Source organism: Mirounga angustirostris, unplaced genomic scaffold, assembly GCF_029215605.1.
Source record: "Mirounga angustirostris isolate CCGP_5_RB_7025 unplaced genomic scaffold, mMirAng1.0.hap1 SCAF_11, whole genome shotgun sequence".
Taxonomy (NCBI): Eukaryota; Metazoa; Chordata; class Mammalia; order Carnivora; family Phocidae; genus Mirounga; species Mirounga angustirostris.
Genome location: NW_026991719.1, coordinates 56,551,389 through 56,568,622, shown reverse-complemented (window position 1 = coordinate 56,568,622; position 17,234 = coordinate 56,551,389). Strand labels below are relative to the sequence as shown.

General features: G+C 46.5%; 1 protein-coding gene across 6 annotated transcripts in view; it reads right to left on the bottom strand.

Annotated features, from left to right (window-relative positions):
• EDA (ectodysplasin A) overlaps window positions 1–17,234 on the bottom strand; it is a 345,587-nt gene that overhangs the window by 4,593 nt on the left and 323,760 nt on the right. Inside the window, exons 3-7 of one of the 6 annotated variants that reach the window (XM_064574196.1) lie at window positions 15,532–15,555; window positions 7,041–7,220; window positions 5,556–5,590; window positions 4,627–4,678; window positions 1,343–1,473 (exon numbers count right to left, since the gene is read on the bottom strand). In XM_064574196.1, the coding sequence (XP_064430266.1) occupies window positions 1,343–1,473; window positions 4,627–4,678; window positions 5,556–5,590; window positions 7,041–7,220; window positions 15,532–15,555 (422 nt within the window). The remainder of the gene's footprint in view (window positions 1–1,342; window positions 1,474–4,626; window positions 4,679–5,555; window positions 5,591–7,040; window positions 7,221–15,531; window positions 15,556–17,234) is intronic. The other 5 variants (XM_064574197.1, XM_064574200.1, XM_064574198.1 and 2 more) reach the window with 5 other exon arrangements.

Here is a 17,234-nt window from a genome sequence, read left to right as displayed (position 1 = left end):
GGTAACAACTTGCCATTTCTTCAGCTCTTTAGGGCTGGCCACTCAGCTTGCAGCTTGCCCTCCCCTGTGACTCAATTTCTCTCCCTGATTTTTACGGTGCCCCTTGGCCCTCTGATGATTAAGGAAACAGATCTGGAGAGACGGAGTGCTATCCACCAGAGATAAGCTAAAGAATTTGGAAGGACAAAACCCAGGCCCCTGACTTTGTGGCCAGAGGGAAGTGCCAACCCATATTCAGTGGCCTGGTTTCAAGGGGGATTTTCCCAGTTTTCACGGTGTTCAAGGCCTGAGGCCACTTCCAATCTATTCTGGGCCCAGAAAATACCCCACCCCAAGGTTTGATTCCCTACTCCCCCCTCCCCAAAAAAAGGACCTTAGGAGAAATGGTCTATAGGACAATGGGATTATACCCATGTCCCCCACCCCCCCATAGGTCATCCTAAATCACTTTATGAAAGGTTGCTCCTCCATAGGCTTTTCGGGAGGGAGTGGTGTATTCAGGTGCCATATGATTTCTTGCATCAGGACCCAAGCTGTGCCAGGATGCCTGGTGGGCTGAGTGAATGCTTGTTAATCCACCTTCTCTGGCCACTCTCCCGTGAGACCCTTCTGTTGGCTACGCAGTCCTTCTGTCCATCCGCTTGCTTGCTGCCCACCCCACAGAAGCCCCAACCTCAGGGTTTGTCTAACCTCTAGCTCTGAGGAGCCACCCCAGTGGAGGCAAACAACAGGGGCGGGAGTGGATGGGCAGACCTGGGGAGCAGGCGCGGGGGCAGGACAAGGACAGAAACCCAGGGCCAAAAGGGCTGGGAGCATGGTGGCAGGATGGAGGAGGGAATGACAGAGACACAGAAAGGTGGACAAGCAAACAGGAGAAAGAGGAAGGGAAAACCGTCAAAAATGGTTTTGAGGTGGAGAGAAAGCCTGCAGGAGCACTATTTAGCGTGAAGCTAGCGGTGTGGGGGGAAGGGGTGCTCAGCAGCCCTGCAACCGACCCTCCAAGGATATATACTGACACAGAGATGGAGTTTGGCAGTAGAACCAAACAACTCATTGGGGAAACAGGGGCCTGGGGCCCAGCAGGAGGATATCAGATGGCAGGGTGTGGGAGGGGCCCCTTTGCCATTTTTCAAGGATAACTGGCTGTCGGGGGGGACCCCAACCCAAATAGGCCCTTCTCTCTTTCCTCCTTTCAACTCCCTCCCAGCATAGTGCCCCCACCCCAGTCCCCCTAGAAAGCGGGAAATTAGCAGGTCTTGGCTGGCTCCACAGTGCCCCTATGTGGCCTGCACCGGACCTGCATTCTGGATATAAGAAGAGTTAGGCCTGAGACCGTACTCACTTCTACCTGACTATAGATGAAGTAGGTGCCGTCCACCAGTACCTCCAGCTCCCCGCTGCGGGGATGTAGCTTAAACACCTTGGGGTTCATGGTGATGCGAGACCAGTCATTGAGCACTCCACCTGAAAGATCTCAGTATGAGAGAAGGGCAGTCACTCAGTACATGTCAGAATAATCTGGGCAATAGAAACAAGAGACATCGAGCAGCATCCCCTCCACCCCATCCCTATCCCAGTGCGAAGTGGAGAGCCCCGGAGGCCAAGCTTTAAGAAGAGCATTTGGGAGCAGAGAAAGCGTTCTGTGTGTCGAGCAGTTGCCAGGCCTGCCTCAGGCCCCTGGGGTCCACTTGTCTGTCTCCCTCTCTCCTTTCCTGACCTCTCCATCTGGTAGGGTCTTTAACCAACACCTTCTAGCTGGAGTTGGGGGTGAGGGCAGGAAGAGAGTGGGCATGCTGCCCTATTTTCATTGTTGTTCTGGGGCTTGCGCAGGCATAATTCAGACACTGAGTGGCAGGCTAGGTCTTATTATTTCATTCTATCTCTCTAGCCATAGCTCTTGAAACCGTCCCCCGTGTCTCAGGTTCGTGGGTTTTGTCCTTCTTCTTTCAAGATTCCTTTTTACAGTTCCTTCATGCCCACTCCTTTCTGGAAGGCTTCCCTGCCTCCCCCCCGTCCCCCTAGGAAACCATTCAGCCCAAGGAATCGTCTACCCGGAGAACCTTAGGGATCAGGGGTGAGTCAGACTTCACGGCAGCTGGAATGAGTGGCCACCAGGACTAAGGCCCCATAGGAGAGGGGGATCTTTACGAGAGTGAGGGATAGACCACCAAGCAGAACTGGAGCCAGCCCAGGGGCTGGCAAGGGTGTCTGGGGGCCGAGGCACCTCTGGTAAAGCACCTGTCAGCCCAACCCCATTGGGGGCACAGGGGGAGTCCTACCACCTTTGCTGGACAGTGAGAGCCAGTATGTGAAGGTGGAGGAAAAGCTTCCCTTTCAATCCTGCAGAAAGAGGGATGTTCCTTCCTACCACTGGAGGAGAGAGTCCAAGCCCTGGGGGCCTTCTCCCCTCAAAACCCTCCATGCTCCACCCAAGAAATTATGTTGTGAATGTCCATCTTTGGCTAGTCTCAGGAGGCCTGCCTCTCGGAGGTGTGAGGAAACTGGCCTTCTGGAATAGGTGGTCATCGTCCCTTGAGGTGATAGTGGGTGGGGACAGGAGTTAGGAAGAGATGCCCTGGCTCAGCCCCTCCAAGTGACTGCTCTGTCCCCCTCCCTTCTGTGTTTGGTGCAACTAAAGATCAGCATAAACTACTCTTGGAGATTGGTCCCGAGGGGTTGGAACCAGTCTTATTGTGTGGTAGTGGGAGCAAAATCCATAGCTTCAAGCATAGACTAAGCATGGAGGCCACACGTCCATCCAGACAAATCTATTTCCTGCCTGTCTCACTGCTCCCTGGACAGAGGGTGATTATGGCCCATCCAGGGCCCCAGGGCCCAAGGCACCTGGTCCCAGCAGGACGCCTTGGGTTTTTTTCTACTATTCTGTTCTGACTTCTACTTTGGAGGCGATTACATTTCAGGCATCCAGGTGGCAGTCCAGGATGTGGCCAAGCTCAATCATTAGGGCAGCTCAGCACAGCCATTTCGGGACGGACTGGGCTCTTAGGAGCTGTCCCCATGCATCAGGTTTCTTAACCTTCATCTACTGTTTCTGCACTCAGACCCCCTCCCTTCCACTCCACGCTCCGTAAGTGTCTGGCATCTTGGCTGGCTTCCTGCTTCCCGAGGCTCCTGGGGGTTCAGGCGTTTTAGGCTGTGTGCACCCTGGGGACTGGACATTATTTCAAAGTGCTGTTCTTTAATGAATGTTCATGTCTCTTTAGGGGAGAAAATGAACCTAATCATTCAGTGGAGTGTACGCACATCACTGAAGTAGCCCAGTGCCATGGAAAGAATCAGACAGACATAGCTTTGAATCCCAGCTCCTGCACTTTACTGAACTCTTGGGCCAGTTAATTTAACTTCTCTGAGCTTCAGTTTCTGTCTCTGCAAAAAGGAACTAATAGCTATATCATAGGGTTGTTGTGAGGATCACATGAAATGAAAGACAAGGGGTGCTTGGGTGGTTCAGTCGGTTAAGCGTCTGCCTTCGGCTCGGGTCATGATCCCAGGGTCCTGGGATCGAGTCCCGCATCGGGCTCCCTGCTCAGCAGAGAGCCTGCTTCTCCCTCTCCCTCTGCCCCTCCCCCCTGCTCGTGCTCTCTCTCTCTCTCTCTCAAATAAATAAAATCTTTAAAAAAGAAAGACAAAAGAACGCATGTTGAAAACTCCAAAGGACAGTCCAAATATAAGGCAGTATGATTTTTTATGGTATTATCCATTCTTGCTGGGACTCTGGTTCCCCATCTTTTAAATGCAGGGATTACATTAAGTCAGTTTTCTTTTAAAAAAATTTTTTTATGGCTTCGTCTTGTTTCATTTATTCCTCTCTTCCCTATGATCCTCTGCCTTGTTTCTCAAATTCCACATATCAGTGAGATCATATAATTGTCTTTCTCTAATTGTTGTCAGTTTTCTTAACCCCCTTAAACCTGTTTCCCCTTCTTTTTTTTAAAGATTTTATTTATTTGACAGAGAGAGACACAGCGAGAGAGGGAACACAAGCAGGGGGAGTGGGAGAGGGAGAAGCAGGCTTCCCGCGGAGCAGGGAGCCCGATGCGGGGCTCGATCCCAGGAACCTGGGATCATGACCTGAGCCGAAGGCAGATGCTTAACGACTGAGGCACCCAGGCGCCCCCCCTTCTTATAGATATTAGCATCTCATACTCCCTGGAGAGTCTGACATGCATCCTCCCCCTCCCCCCACCCCGAAATGCTTCCTCCACCCGTTTATTGCAGAGACCCATCAGACAAGAATTTAATTTTCTGTAGTTTTACCTTCTCTAGCTTGTATTGTGAAATTGTTGATCAAACTACACATATCCCCTTGGTAACTCTGATACAACCTCCACCTGCCAAGAAATCCCTAATTCCATTATGTCTCAAGTCCTTTTTGGCTTCCTCATCAGTGATTCTACATGCAATTTGTGTGTAGCGACGGGTCTAGGTGCAAGCAATTACCCAGGACAGCCAGTAGAGGGCAGACGGCGCAGCGAATGGCCCCCTACCGCCCATGGTACTCCAAGGGGCCTGGGAGGAGCTAGGGGGGTGATTCCATGAAGGCTGCCACCGGCAAGGAAGATGGAGAAGCTCCTCTTAGGGGAGAGAGCCTACTTTGACTCTTACCATTCTTGACTTGAATTGCTGACCCTTGGCCCTGCAGATGCACCACAGCTGGCTGGGAGGATGAGAAGGATAGAGAGTAGTCACTGAGAGAAATGGCTGCCCGCTCAGCCACCAGTTACCATGTTCCCACCTCTGACTTCCAGTCTGCTTTCATTTCCCAATTCGGATCCCTTTCTCCTGCCCTGGGATGCCAGCGACCACGTCTCTGCAGGTGGCTAATGTGATTTACAGCTCCGCCACTTCCTGGCTACGTGACCTCAGCGGAGCCTCATTTCCCTGACTGTGAAATGGGGATTTTAAGAATCTCTGGCCATCTCTTACAGGGATGTTTGAAGATCAAATGAGGTGATGGATGTAAAATTCCCTGCAAGCCATTGAGCACTGTGCAGCTGTGTAGATTTATGACTGTGGCCAAACAGCTGTAGTGAGGGAGGGAGGCTGAGATGAGAGAAGGCCAGGCCGCAGAACTTGCCAGATTAGGAGGCTCAAAGACAGGGAGGAGCCCATCAGGCTCTGAAGGCAGAAGCCCAGGCTGGGTTTGGCCTGGAGCTGGTTGGCTGATTTTCAAGCTCCTGATCCCAGGCGGTCTGAGTGCCGACAAGGTGTCTGGTGTGGTTGCGAAGTCGGAGGCTCAGGTGGATAGGCCTGACTGGCAGCTCATTTCAGGGGACGACTGAGCTTGGATATGGTGACCTTCTGTTTTCCGTGCAATGGGGAAAAAATGGAAAAATGGCCGTGGCAAGACTGAGTTAAAGGCAGGCCCTGAGGCAAAGCTTTTCTATTCCTAGAGATGGGAGTGAGCAACTTCGGGACCTCTAGGGCACCCTCACAAAACAAAGCCTCAGCAAATTTAATCGGGAGCCACTAGAAGGTGGTTCTAGCCTTGTGGCCTTCCCTCCTCCCCAGGAAGAGAGCAATTCCCAGCCAACCTGGTTTTCTCGAGGTCCAGCTTTATCAGCAGCACCTGCAAAATAGGACAGGGCAATCAGAGGGCATGCTCCTTCTTCCCTTTCTCTCCTCACCTAGGCAGCGAGGGGCAGTGAGCCTGGCTCTGGGCAGCCAAGCCCTGGGAGGATGGGAGAGGATACTACTTCCCTTCTCTGACTCCTCCCTGACCTGCCTCTTCAGTGGGCCCAGCGTCCAGCAGGGACAGTGGCCTCTCACTAACGCGGGCCCCGAGGCGAGCCTCACCGAGCCCCCCGTAGAGATAGAGGAGAGTGCGCTCCTGCCACTATGGGATCCTGAGATGGTGCTGTTTGCTTCTTTAGTCTTTCGCTCCCTTTCTTTCATGGTCTTCATAGACAGCATTGACATTTATAAATATCTTGCTTCTTTGATCATCTCTCTCCTCCCCTGGGACACAAACTCCATGAGAACAGGGGCCACTTATCGATATACTCTTGCACACAGAAAGTGCTCAGTATCTGTGGAAAGATTGGGATACAAAAAAAAAAAAACAAAAAAAAACAAAACAAAACCAAAAAACCCCCACCCTCTAACTCCATCTCTTGTGCTCACAGTAATGCTGATTAGCCCCATTTGAACTATGAGTCAAAGGATCTGAGTCCAGCTACAGAATTTTTGGACCTAGAGAAATCAGCTGTGTAAAGAGTCCATTTCCTTGAAGCCCCAAGATCCAAGAAGGGAGCGGGAAGAGGAAATAACAACAGACCTAAGCTCTGGCAGGCTGACTCTGTCAATTCCAATCAGGCAGGTTTGGATTGGCATCTGTACCTTTTGGATGCCCTCCTGGACCCAAGAGGAATGATGCAAACAGATTCAGTGCTATCTGAATGCGCAATGCGGTGGCATGAGGCACTTGACTTCTCAGTCTTAGCGACCGCATTTGCTTCTTCTCCAGCCCCGGTGACTTGTAAGTTTCCAACTCCCTGGTCACCAGCGACTATTTGTCTACCTCTACGGGAAAGGCACTTCAGAGTTCATGGGATGAGACTGTTCTAGGGCTTGTCATTTCTCCCAGTCCCCAGCCTTCCTCTCCACAGCCTGTTTCCAATCAGACATAAACACGCGGTGCTAGATGCTGGAAATCAGTGCAAACCAAATCCATCCCCCACTGGAAATCTAGTATAAACCCTCCGGGGCCTCTGGCTCTGGCTCATGGGAGTTTACTGGCTCACTACAGGGAGGCCTAGAGTTGGGCAGGGCTTTGTGATGGAAAGGTCAAGAGCAGGTGGCCTGTCCTTGACAGGTTGGTATACACAAGAAGTTAGAGTAGGTCAGGCCCTACTGGCTTGTTCAAGTTCTAGCTCTCCACTGAGCTAGGAGACCTGCTTTTCTTATTGCTCACCAAAGCCATGACCGCCATCGGAAACTGCTCTCAGGATCACCCACACCTGCTCTTGTCAAGTACTTGCAAGGAGCCTAGGGGCAGGTGGAGAGACAGAGGAGCTCACCGGAAGGTCCCTGTAGGCCAGGGGGTCCCTGAGGACCAGGGGGACCTGGAGGGCCAGGTGGTCCCATCACAGTTGTTCCTGGAATTCCAGGAATTCCTGGAATCCCTGGGGGTCCCTGGGGTCCTGGGGGTCCTGGAGGTCCCGGAGGGCCGTTGGGCCCAGGAGGTCCTGCCTTCTTTCCTGAAAGACAAGATTCAGTGTTACATTTGTTGTCATTGACTGATAACATATTGTCAGGAGTTCTCCAGATTTCCAAGGACACGAAGTCAGCCCTTTGAGAGTTCCTGCTATTAAAGAGGTGAACACCTTTATTGTACAACACACACACACACACACACACACACACAAACACAAACACACACACTCTCCCTATCCCCTTTCATGAATAATTACTTCCAGAGCTGGTTTGAAGATATAGAAATAAATGACCCTCAAGGAGCTCAGTCTACTGGGGAAACAGACACAGTCACGGGAGAGTCTAAGTGCCATATGAGTAGTAGGGACAAAATGCTTAAGAGGTCAGAGAAGGTTTCAAAAAGGAGGTTACCTTTCAGCCAAGTCCAAAAGATTAGAATTACCGGACCCGTGGGTCACTTTTTTGAATTGAGCATTGGGCTATTGTTGAAGAGTGTGGCTTTCATGTTTACCACCCAGTTTGGAGGACTTGATGCAGATGAGAAGAGGGAGCTAGGAGGACAGCCTGACCTTGGGCATAATATCAACACCAGGAAGGTTTCCTATAGAAGTCAGGATGAGGGGCGCCTGGGTGGCTCAGTCGTCGAGTGTCTGCCTTCAGCTCAGGTCAAGATCCCAGGATCCTGGGATTGAGCCCTGCATCGGGCTCCCTGCTCTGCGGGGAACCTGCTTCTCCCTCTCCCACTCCCCCTGCTTGTGTTCCCTCTCTTATTGTGTCTCTCCGTGTGTCAAATAAATAAATAAAAAATGATTAAAAAAAAAAGAAGTCGGGATGTATAGGAACTAGGGGTTGGTATAGAGGTGGTGGTAGCCGGGAATGAAGAATGGAAGGAATTTGGGAGATGAGAGGTGGGGGGCATGGGGGGGGGGAGGGAGGCAGGGAGGGGGAGAGAGAGAGGGAGAGAGATTGAAGGAAAGAAGGGGAGGTGGAGAGTAGAAAAAGCTGAGGAGGCAGTTGGCAGGTTTTTGCTTTCTCAGCTGACCTCTCTAAACCCCATTTTTAAAGATCTCTGGGAAAGGCAATTCTGTAAACTCCCTTGGTAACATGTTCCTGTGTTTATCACCCCCTCACTGTTAGGAAGATCTTCCGTATATTTAGCTGAAATCCCTCCTGTGGCAATTTAAGCTTCTATTCTATTCTTTGTGAAGCTAGAGAAGAATAGTTACCATCATACACATAATAACCCTCATATGCTCATAGACATTAAGTCACCTACCAACCTCCATTTTTATAGGCTGAATAATCCGGCTTCCCAGAATCTTTCCTCTGAGGCCCTATTCTCCAATGTATTATTAATTAAGCCCACCAACTCCTCCCCTTTTTTTGTTCACTATCCTTTCAGAACAATCCTGGCCCTTCTATTCCATATTCCAGTCCTTCCAACATTCTCACCAGGATGTAGCTATTTGACTGAGTCATAACTGTGGTCTTGTACCAAAACCCGCAGCTCCTGCTTACTTCCTCTGCTCTGCGCAGCCCAATTCACGCACTGCAGGAGGCCACAGGGAGGGGGGTGTCTTCTTCCCTTCACTACTTTCTCACAATCTTTGGAAATACCAGGTATAGAAGGCTTCGACCAGACTCCACAACAGTATCTCCACCCACGGTACTGTCTTAGTTTTACATGTAACCCTTTTAAGTCTCACTTAAATACCCCCTTAACAACTCTGACTCCTTGCTCCCCAGTCTCTTAGGCAGGAGAATCCTGACCTGATTTATCAGGCCCTCCTTTACAAATAATGCCTCATGTTCCAGAAACTCAATCCCCATGGCAATGCCATTCAAAAGGCCAGTTGTCCATGTCTAACCACATCTGTGTTTGGTATGAAACAGTGGGGTCATTGTGGGGCTCCTGCCCTGGGGATACTCCCTATAGCCTTAAAGACCTAGAGGCAGGAAGGAACGTTAGCATTTTCCCTGTGCATAGCAGCAGCAAAAGATTGGATCTGCCCAGTTTCTAGATTAGCCAATTTCAAGATGCTGAACAGGAAAGCCATCTCCCTTCAGATTTGGGCAGCTTCCAAGTCAGGCTTATTCAGTGCCCAAGTTTCAATTCCAGCTACAGCAGTGGAAAGAACACAAAATCTGTAGTCAGGAGATAAGGCTGTAAGCCCCAGCTCTGCCATGGATGCACTCTGGGCAAATCCCTTTCTCTCCCTGAGCCTTTGTTTCTCCATTGGTGAAATGAGGAGTTTGGCCTTGATGATTTCTCTGTTTCCTCCCAAGCTTGAGGTTCCATAAGGAAGACTGACTTACCCCTGGCAGTCAGGAAACTTCCCTAGGCTGGCTGTGAGTTTTGCTTCTCCCTCATCGTTCTCCCTCATTGTTCTCTATTCTCCCTCATCTTCCTCTGTGTCTACTGCCATAGACTGTTCTATGTCCCAGAATTTCCAGGCCTCACTGATTTTGAAGCTAGAGGGTGTTCCGTGGGTAGTACAAACTTCAGTGTCAAGACTGTGACTCTCTTGTGATTGCTAATGTAATTTTGGAAGAATTACAGCCAGAAACTCCTCTAGTCAAAGAGAATAATGGTTGCAGCGGAAACAGAGGATGTTCACTTACGAAAATGTTAGAAGGCATTTGGGAAAAAGCTCCTGCTGTGCTCTAGTTCTGCAGCTGGTCCTCTTTGCTCCTCTGTAACTAGGTTTAGGCCAAGTGTGCTTACAGAAAGTTGGCCCAGAGAGGAACATGTACAAAATAACCCCTGGACAAGAGGATGACTTTAGAGGATTGAATTCCTTCTCCAGATTTCCTTACTTTAACAGAACACTTCATGATACAAAAGCCCGGAGACTTCTCTACTTAGAAAATTATCCGGTGCAGTCTTAGATGACAGAATGTTCACATTCTTTTCAAAGCTAAACTTCGTGAAAGGGGCATTTCCCTAACCTTTTAGTGAAGGCCAAACTGTTGGAAGAACAAATAAAAACAAGCGAATGAAAGTGAGGGCGGGGGGGATGGAGAGGGAGGGAGAGAGAGGGAGAGAGAGGGAATGAACATGAGCAAGTTAGTTGTAGGAGGGGAAAATTCTATTAAAGATGGAAATTAAATGAACAACTCAATTTACCTCTTCAGGCATGTGCCTATTCACTGTGTCCAAGGAAATCTGTATTAAATGGCTTCTAAATCACTTAGAGTCAAAGTAAATGTTTAAGGCCTATGTGCATCCTCCTTCTAATAATGGCTCATATACAAGGTAGCAGTGCTGGGCAGTGATCCGAGTCCCTGCCAGAGGCATTGGATTCTCTGAATTGTAATCATAGGGCTTCTAGCCTAGACAATTGTCTTCTATCATCACTAGCAAGTATGTTCTCTCAGTGCTCACTCATTGGATAACACTACAACTGGGTGCCATTCCCCACCACACAGATGACCCACACTTTGGTACATCACTAGCCTACTTGCTGTTCCCCCAAACAGGCCATGTTCTTTCATGCTTCTGAGGGATTTGAGTATGCTGTTCCCTTTGCTGGAATGTCCTTCCCCCTCCTTCCCCCCCCCCGCCCCCCCCCCGCCCATCCTTCAAAGCCCAGGTTAAATACTGTGTTTTTTTTTTTTTTTCCTCCTGAGATGTGGTTCCTCATTCCCCCAGGGAGAACTACTTGCTCTTTCTTTGTGCTCCCACAGCATGCTGTTCATGCTTCTGTGATAGCATTTTTGATGCCGTACTGTAATGATTTGTGCGTACTTCCATGATTCCAGCTACACTGGGATCATGGGAAAAAAAGATAAAGAAAAGTGGTGCTTTTCTTTATCTCAGTATCTCTATTCCTGACAAATATAAGATACTTATTCACTGTCTAGTGACTGAGTGAAAAGAAAAAAAAAAAAAACTAGTCACTGTAATTAGAAAGTGTTCCCAAGTCTATCTATTAAGAAGGGAAGTCACCTGTGGACTTGTTTAGGAGCAGAGGGTGTCCTTGTCAAAGCCAGGTGAGCTTTCTAGGTTTATTACAATTTCCATTTTAAAGGGGATGTGATAAAAGTTAAAAATAACATGCTTGATAGAGTAATCAAAACAGGATGGTACCGGCACAAAAATAGACACATAGATCAATAGAACAGAATAGAAAACCCAGAAATGAATCCATAATTATATGGTCAACTAATCTTTGACAAAGCAGGAAAAAAATATCCAATCAGAAAAAGACAGTCTCTTCAACAAATGGTGTTGGGAAAACTGGACAGCTACATGCATAAGAATGAAACTGGACCACTTTCTTACACCATACACAAAAATAAACTCAAAATGGATTAAAGACTTAAATGTGAGACCTGAAACCATAAAAATCCTAGAAGAGAACACAGGCAGTAACTTCCTTGACATTGGCCATAGCAACATCTCTCTAGATATGTCTCCTGAGGCAAGGGAAACAAAAAATACACTATTGGAACTACTTCATAATAAGAAGCTTCTGCAAAGCAAAGGAAATTATCAATAAAACTAAAAGGCAACCTACAGAATGGGAGAAGATATTTGTAAATGACAAATCTGATAAAGGGTTAGTATCCAAAAATCTATAAAGAACTTTTCAAAGGCAATACCCTCAAAACAAATAGTCCAATTAAAAAATGGGCAGAAGACATGAATAGACACTTTTCCAAAGAAGACATACAGATGGCCAACAGACACATGAAAAGATGCTCAACACCACTTATCATCAGGAAATGCAAATCAAAACAATGAGCTATCACCTCACACCTGTCAGAATGGCTAACATCAACAACACAAGAAACGACAGATGTTGGCAAGAATGTGGAGAAAGGGGAACCCTCTTGCCCTGTTGGTGGGAATGCAAATTGGTACAGCCACTCTGGAAAACAGTACAGAAGTTCCTCAAAAAGTTAAAAATAGAACTGTCCTGCAATCCAGCAATTGTACTACTAGATATTTACTAAAGGATACAAGAATGCTAATTCAAAGGACTACATGCACCCTGATGTTTATAGCAGCAGTATCTACACTAGCCAAATTATGGAAATAGGCCACATGGCCATTGGCTGATGAACTGAGAAATAAGATGTGGCATATATATACAATGGAATATTGCTCAGCCATAAAAATGCATCCATTGCAATGACATGGATGGAAGTAGAGAGTATTATGCTAAGTGAAATAAGTCAGTCAGAGAAAGACAAATACCATATGATTTCACTCATATGTGGAATTTAAGAAAAAAAAAGTGAGCAAATGAGAAGAGAGGAGAGAGAGAGAGGGAGAGAGAGAGAGAAACCAAGAAACAGACTCTTAACTATAGTCAACGAACTGATGGTTACCAGAGGGGAGGAAATGGGAGGATGGGTGAAATAGGTGATGGGGATTAAGGAGTATACTTGTCATGATGAGCACTGGGTGATGTGTGGAATTATTTATTTTTTAAAAGATTTTATTTATTTATTCTTCAGAGACAGAGAGAGAGAAAGAGAGAGAGAGAGAGAAAGAGAAGCAGAGGGAGAAGCAGGCTCCCAAGGAGCAGGGAGCCCAATGCGGGACTCGATCCCAGGACCCTGGGATCATGACCTGAGCTGAAGGCAGACGCTTAACCATCTGAGCCACCCAGGCACCCAGATGTGTGGAATTATTGAAGCACTATATTGTACATCTGAAACTAATATAACACTGTATGTTAACTGGAATTAAAATGCAAACTTAAAAAAAAAAATGATCTATCAAGCCATGAAAAGACATGGAGGAACTTAAATGTGTATTACTCAGTGAAAGAAGCCAATCTCAAAAGGCTACATACTGACATTTGGGAAAAGGCAAAACTAAAAAGACAATAGGAAGATCAGTGGTGGGGGACACCTGGGTGGCTCAGCTTGTTAACTGGCTGCCTTCGGCTCAGGTCATGATCCTAAGGTCCTGGGATCGAGTCCTGCATCCGGCTCCTTGCTCAGTGAGGAGCTTGCTTCTCCCTCTGCTTGCCACTCCCCCTGCTTGTGTTCTCTCTCCTTTCTGTCTCTGATGAATAAATAAATAAAAAAAAATTTTTTTTTTAAAGAAAGATCAGTGGTGGGATGCCTGGGTGGCTCAGTCAGTTAAGTGTCTGTCTTCAGCTCAAGTCAAGATCCCAGGGTCCTGGGATTGAGTCCCACATCAGGCTCCTTGCTCAGTGAGGAGCCTGCTTCTCCTTCTGCTTGCCACTCCCCCTGCTTGTGCTCTCTTTCTCTCTCTGACAAATAAATAAACTCTTAAAAAAGAGAAAGATCAGTGGTTGCCAGGGGCTAGGGGGAGGCAATAAGGAATAGGCAAAGTAGAGAGGATTTTTAGGGCAGTGAAACTATTTTGTAAATACTGTAATCTATGGGAATCTATGTCACTATACATTTGTCAAAACCCATAGACTGTATAGCACCAAGATGAAGCTTAATGTTAACTATGTACTTTGAGTGATAGTGATATATCAATGGAGGTTCATCAGTTGTAACAAATGTACTACTCTGGTTTGAGATGTTGATGGTGGGGGAGGCTGTCCATGTGTGGGGCAGGGAATATATGGGAACACTCAGTACTTTCCCCTCAATTTTGTTGTGAACCTAAAACTGCTCTAAAAAACAAACTATTAGAAAAAAACCGACATGCTTAAAAATCAAATTTACTTTCTTAAATACGTAATATTTTGGTGAATGCCCAGGCCCAGTGGAGAAAGTTTTCCTCATTGACCCCAGCTTTCTGGCTGTTTTCCAACTTTGCTCAGATCAGGTCCTCAGGGTGCCAGACCATTCCTCAGCTTTTTTACAACAGGGACATAAGTTTTCCATGTAGGCCATGGTACTGCAAGCCACCAGACTACCCTAGTGCTCAGAGAAGTGGCAGGCCGCAGCTGAAGCCAGTCTCTTTGGTCTACCCTGGGATTGATAATCTACTCTAAAAAGCTCCAGAAATCTTAACAGAATCATTTTACTTAAAGCATTTTATTTTTTAAAAGATTTTCTTTACTTATTTGAGAGAGAAAGAGAGAGAGAGAGAGAGAGAGAGAGAGAGAGAGCGAGCAGGAGCATGGGGGAGGGGCAGAGGGAGAGGAAGAAGCAGACTCCCTGATGAGCAGGGAGCCAGTTGCTGTGTTTGATCCCAGGACCCCAGGATCATGACCCAAGCTGGGGGCAGACACTTGACTGATGGAGCCCCCCAGGCACCCCTACTTAAAGCATTTTAATGAAAAATCATTAATTTCACTTTATTTTCTTATTTTTTTTTTAAGATTTTATTTATTTATTTGACAGAGAGAGACACAGCGAGAGAGGGAACACAAGCAGGGGGAGCAGGAGAGGGAGAAGCAGGCTTCCCGCCGAGCAGGGAGCCCGATGCGGGGCTCGATCCCAGGACCCTGGGATCATGACCTGAGCCGAAGGCAGACGCTTAATGACTGAGCCACCCAGGCACCCCTCACTTTATTTTCTTTACAGGTCAGAGCACAGAAACAAATAGTTACTTAAACTGGTTTTGTAGTTGGCTTCTTTTTTTTAGTCCTATGGAGTGGACCATATTGCCTAATTCTGTCTTTTGGAACTTGTTCTGGTTTTGGGTTCTCCTCTTCAAGTATGCAAGTGCTTGTACAAGTTCTTGGGCCAGTCCTGTTGCAAGTATATCAAAAACATAATGACCCAACAATGGCACAATGGATCTGCTCAACCAGAAGCTTCTTTGAAAGGACCAAAAGATCAGGGTATTCCTTCAGCTTTCTTTTTCCATCACAGAGAAAATGATATTGCAACCCCAAAGTAAGAAATACCCTCCCTGACTAAGGCATAGGATAGGGATAGCTTTAAGGCCAAGAATAGGGTACTGACATCTCTCAGGAGGTAGTATACCTAGTCCCCACAAGCTGTCTTAGGACTTAATTTATACATGATCAGTGATTTGATAAAGGAGGGCAAAGAAAGGAAAAAGGAGAAGGACAGGGGAAAGAGTAAGGAAGGAAAGAGATGTAAAATTTTTTTTATTATGTTAATCACCATACATTACATCATTAGTTTTTGATGTAGTGTTCCATGATTCATTATTTGCAAAAAGAGATGTAAATTTAATTGTACAAAAGAGGGAGCAAGAAAGAAAAATAAAAACAACTTTCATATGCAGCTAGAGAAGCACTTTCATGGATCATCACTGAAAAACAAATCTCTATTTCTTGTTTCATGGAAGCTACCATACTCAAGGAGGTCACAGGCGATTGAATAAAACAATGGACAACCAACATTGAAAGAATATATAAAAATCCTACTCTCTTGGTTTTTTTCCTTCTAATTTTAGAAAAGACATGAGAACAATTTTATAAAATCAGGAGCTTAACTTACCCTTTTTCTTGTTTTTAACTGGACCTGTTAAAAAAGAAAAGGGAAAATTAAGTCACTGGAAATTAACAGAAAGTGTTTATTCTCCAAGACAGTCATAGGAGAAACTCCTAAGACACTGCAGGTTTTGAGGGAGGCCCACACCAAGGGTCAGGTCATTGGCAAGGTATCTCCCAACTATCAGACCTCTCCAGTCTGTTTCTATTTTTTGAGTGTTGTAACAAGAACGTCATAAGAAGGATTCTTCCTTAGAAAACTCCTTCAGTCTCAGTCTTTGCAGTGAGGGAATGGTTACTTCTTCATAGAGATGAAATGCCCATAAACGCAGAACTCAACAACCTTAGGACGGCATTCCATTAATTCTGTGAGTCCTGAGATTGAAGAGTCATGCATTCAGGTGAAGAACCGATATGAAGTCTCCTGCATTGAAGCTAAATGGAAAAGAGGGTCATTTTCATGGAAGGAGCAGAAGTAGCAGTAGGTGACATTTTAGTCACTTACTGTGATTTAAATTGTTAGTTATTAAAACAGTGTGACCATAATACATTCATGTGGGTACCACATTGTAATTGACTATAAGTTAACAGACACTTTTAAAAGAAGTGCCAACAGTTTCACCAACAATGAAATCACAGGCATTTTCTTGGAAATTCCTTCTAAAAAAAAAACAATTCTAATCGATTGAGGACACTCAGAAAATCCAAGGCTTTTGTTATATGGTTAGGTGCCAACCACTCCCCAGACACACACAATTTAGGTATCTCCCACGCATGTTTTCCCCTCCTGGAGAGCCAATTCTCTTCATTCTGTAGGTGGATTTGATTTTCTTTAGATACAGGTGTTTAAAATCTGTTCCAAACTCCCACGAAGACACTATTGGACATTAAACCATTGTCAGTGTCCTCAGGAACTTAAGAACACCAAGCATTGTATATTGTTTTATAACCCATAAAACCTACTTATTTCCATTTATCATCTTGTTTTATCCTTACAACAAGCCTAGAATGATCTTTACCTATAAGAGCAGGCTCTATCTGAGGCAGGCTCAATCTGAAGTCAACAGCCTCTCACCTGGAGGACTGCCGGTGTGGCCGTCAGAGCTTGCATAGGTCCCTTGAAAATCAATGTCTGTGTAGACTTCCCTTGCAAAATAATTTTATTTTCATAATTTGCCTGCTAAATTTCACGGGTAACAGTAGGTATTATTATAGGCATGGGATGTTTTAGGTTGGGTTCAGCAACCTGCCACACTTAAGGTCATAAGTCCCCATTCTTTTATCCTCGTTTTCCATCCTTTTTCTTCCTCTCAGTCCTTTGTCTGCTTCCTTTGCTGCTTATCCTTTATGCTTTTAATGGCATTGAGAGTTCTTGATAATGTGCATGGAGGTTCTGGCAACGAAACACAGCTGCACAAATACTACAAAGAGGGAGCAACTCAACATGAGAAGGGCCACCTCTTTGACCAAAAAAAAAGCTATTTGAGGAAGGGTTTACCCAGAAAGGCCCAGGCCCATCAGCCAGCTACCAGCCAGTGAGTCAGCCACCTCTGCCTGGCAGAGCAGTGGGGTGGTAGCCGGTGCAGCAAGTTGTGCTAGCCCTCGGTAAGTTTCTGATCATTTCCGCTGCCTAAAGGGTTAGCACTGTTACAGCACACTTCACAGCAGGTTTTGAGGAAACGAGACCATCACAAGCAACCAGTCTTCACC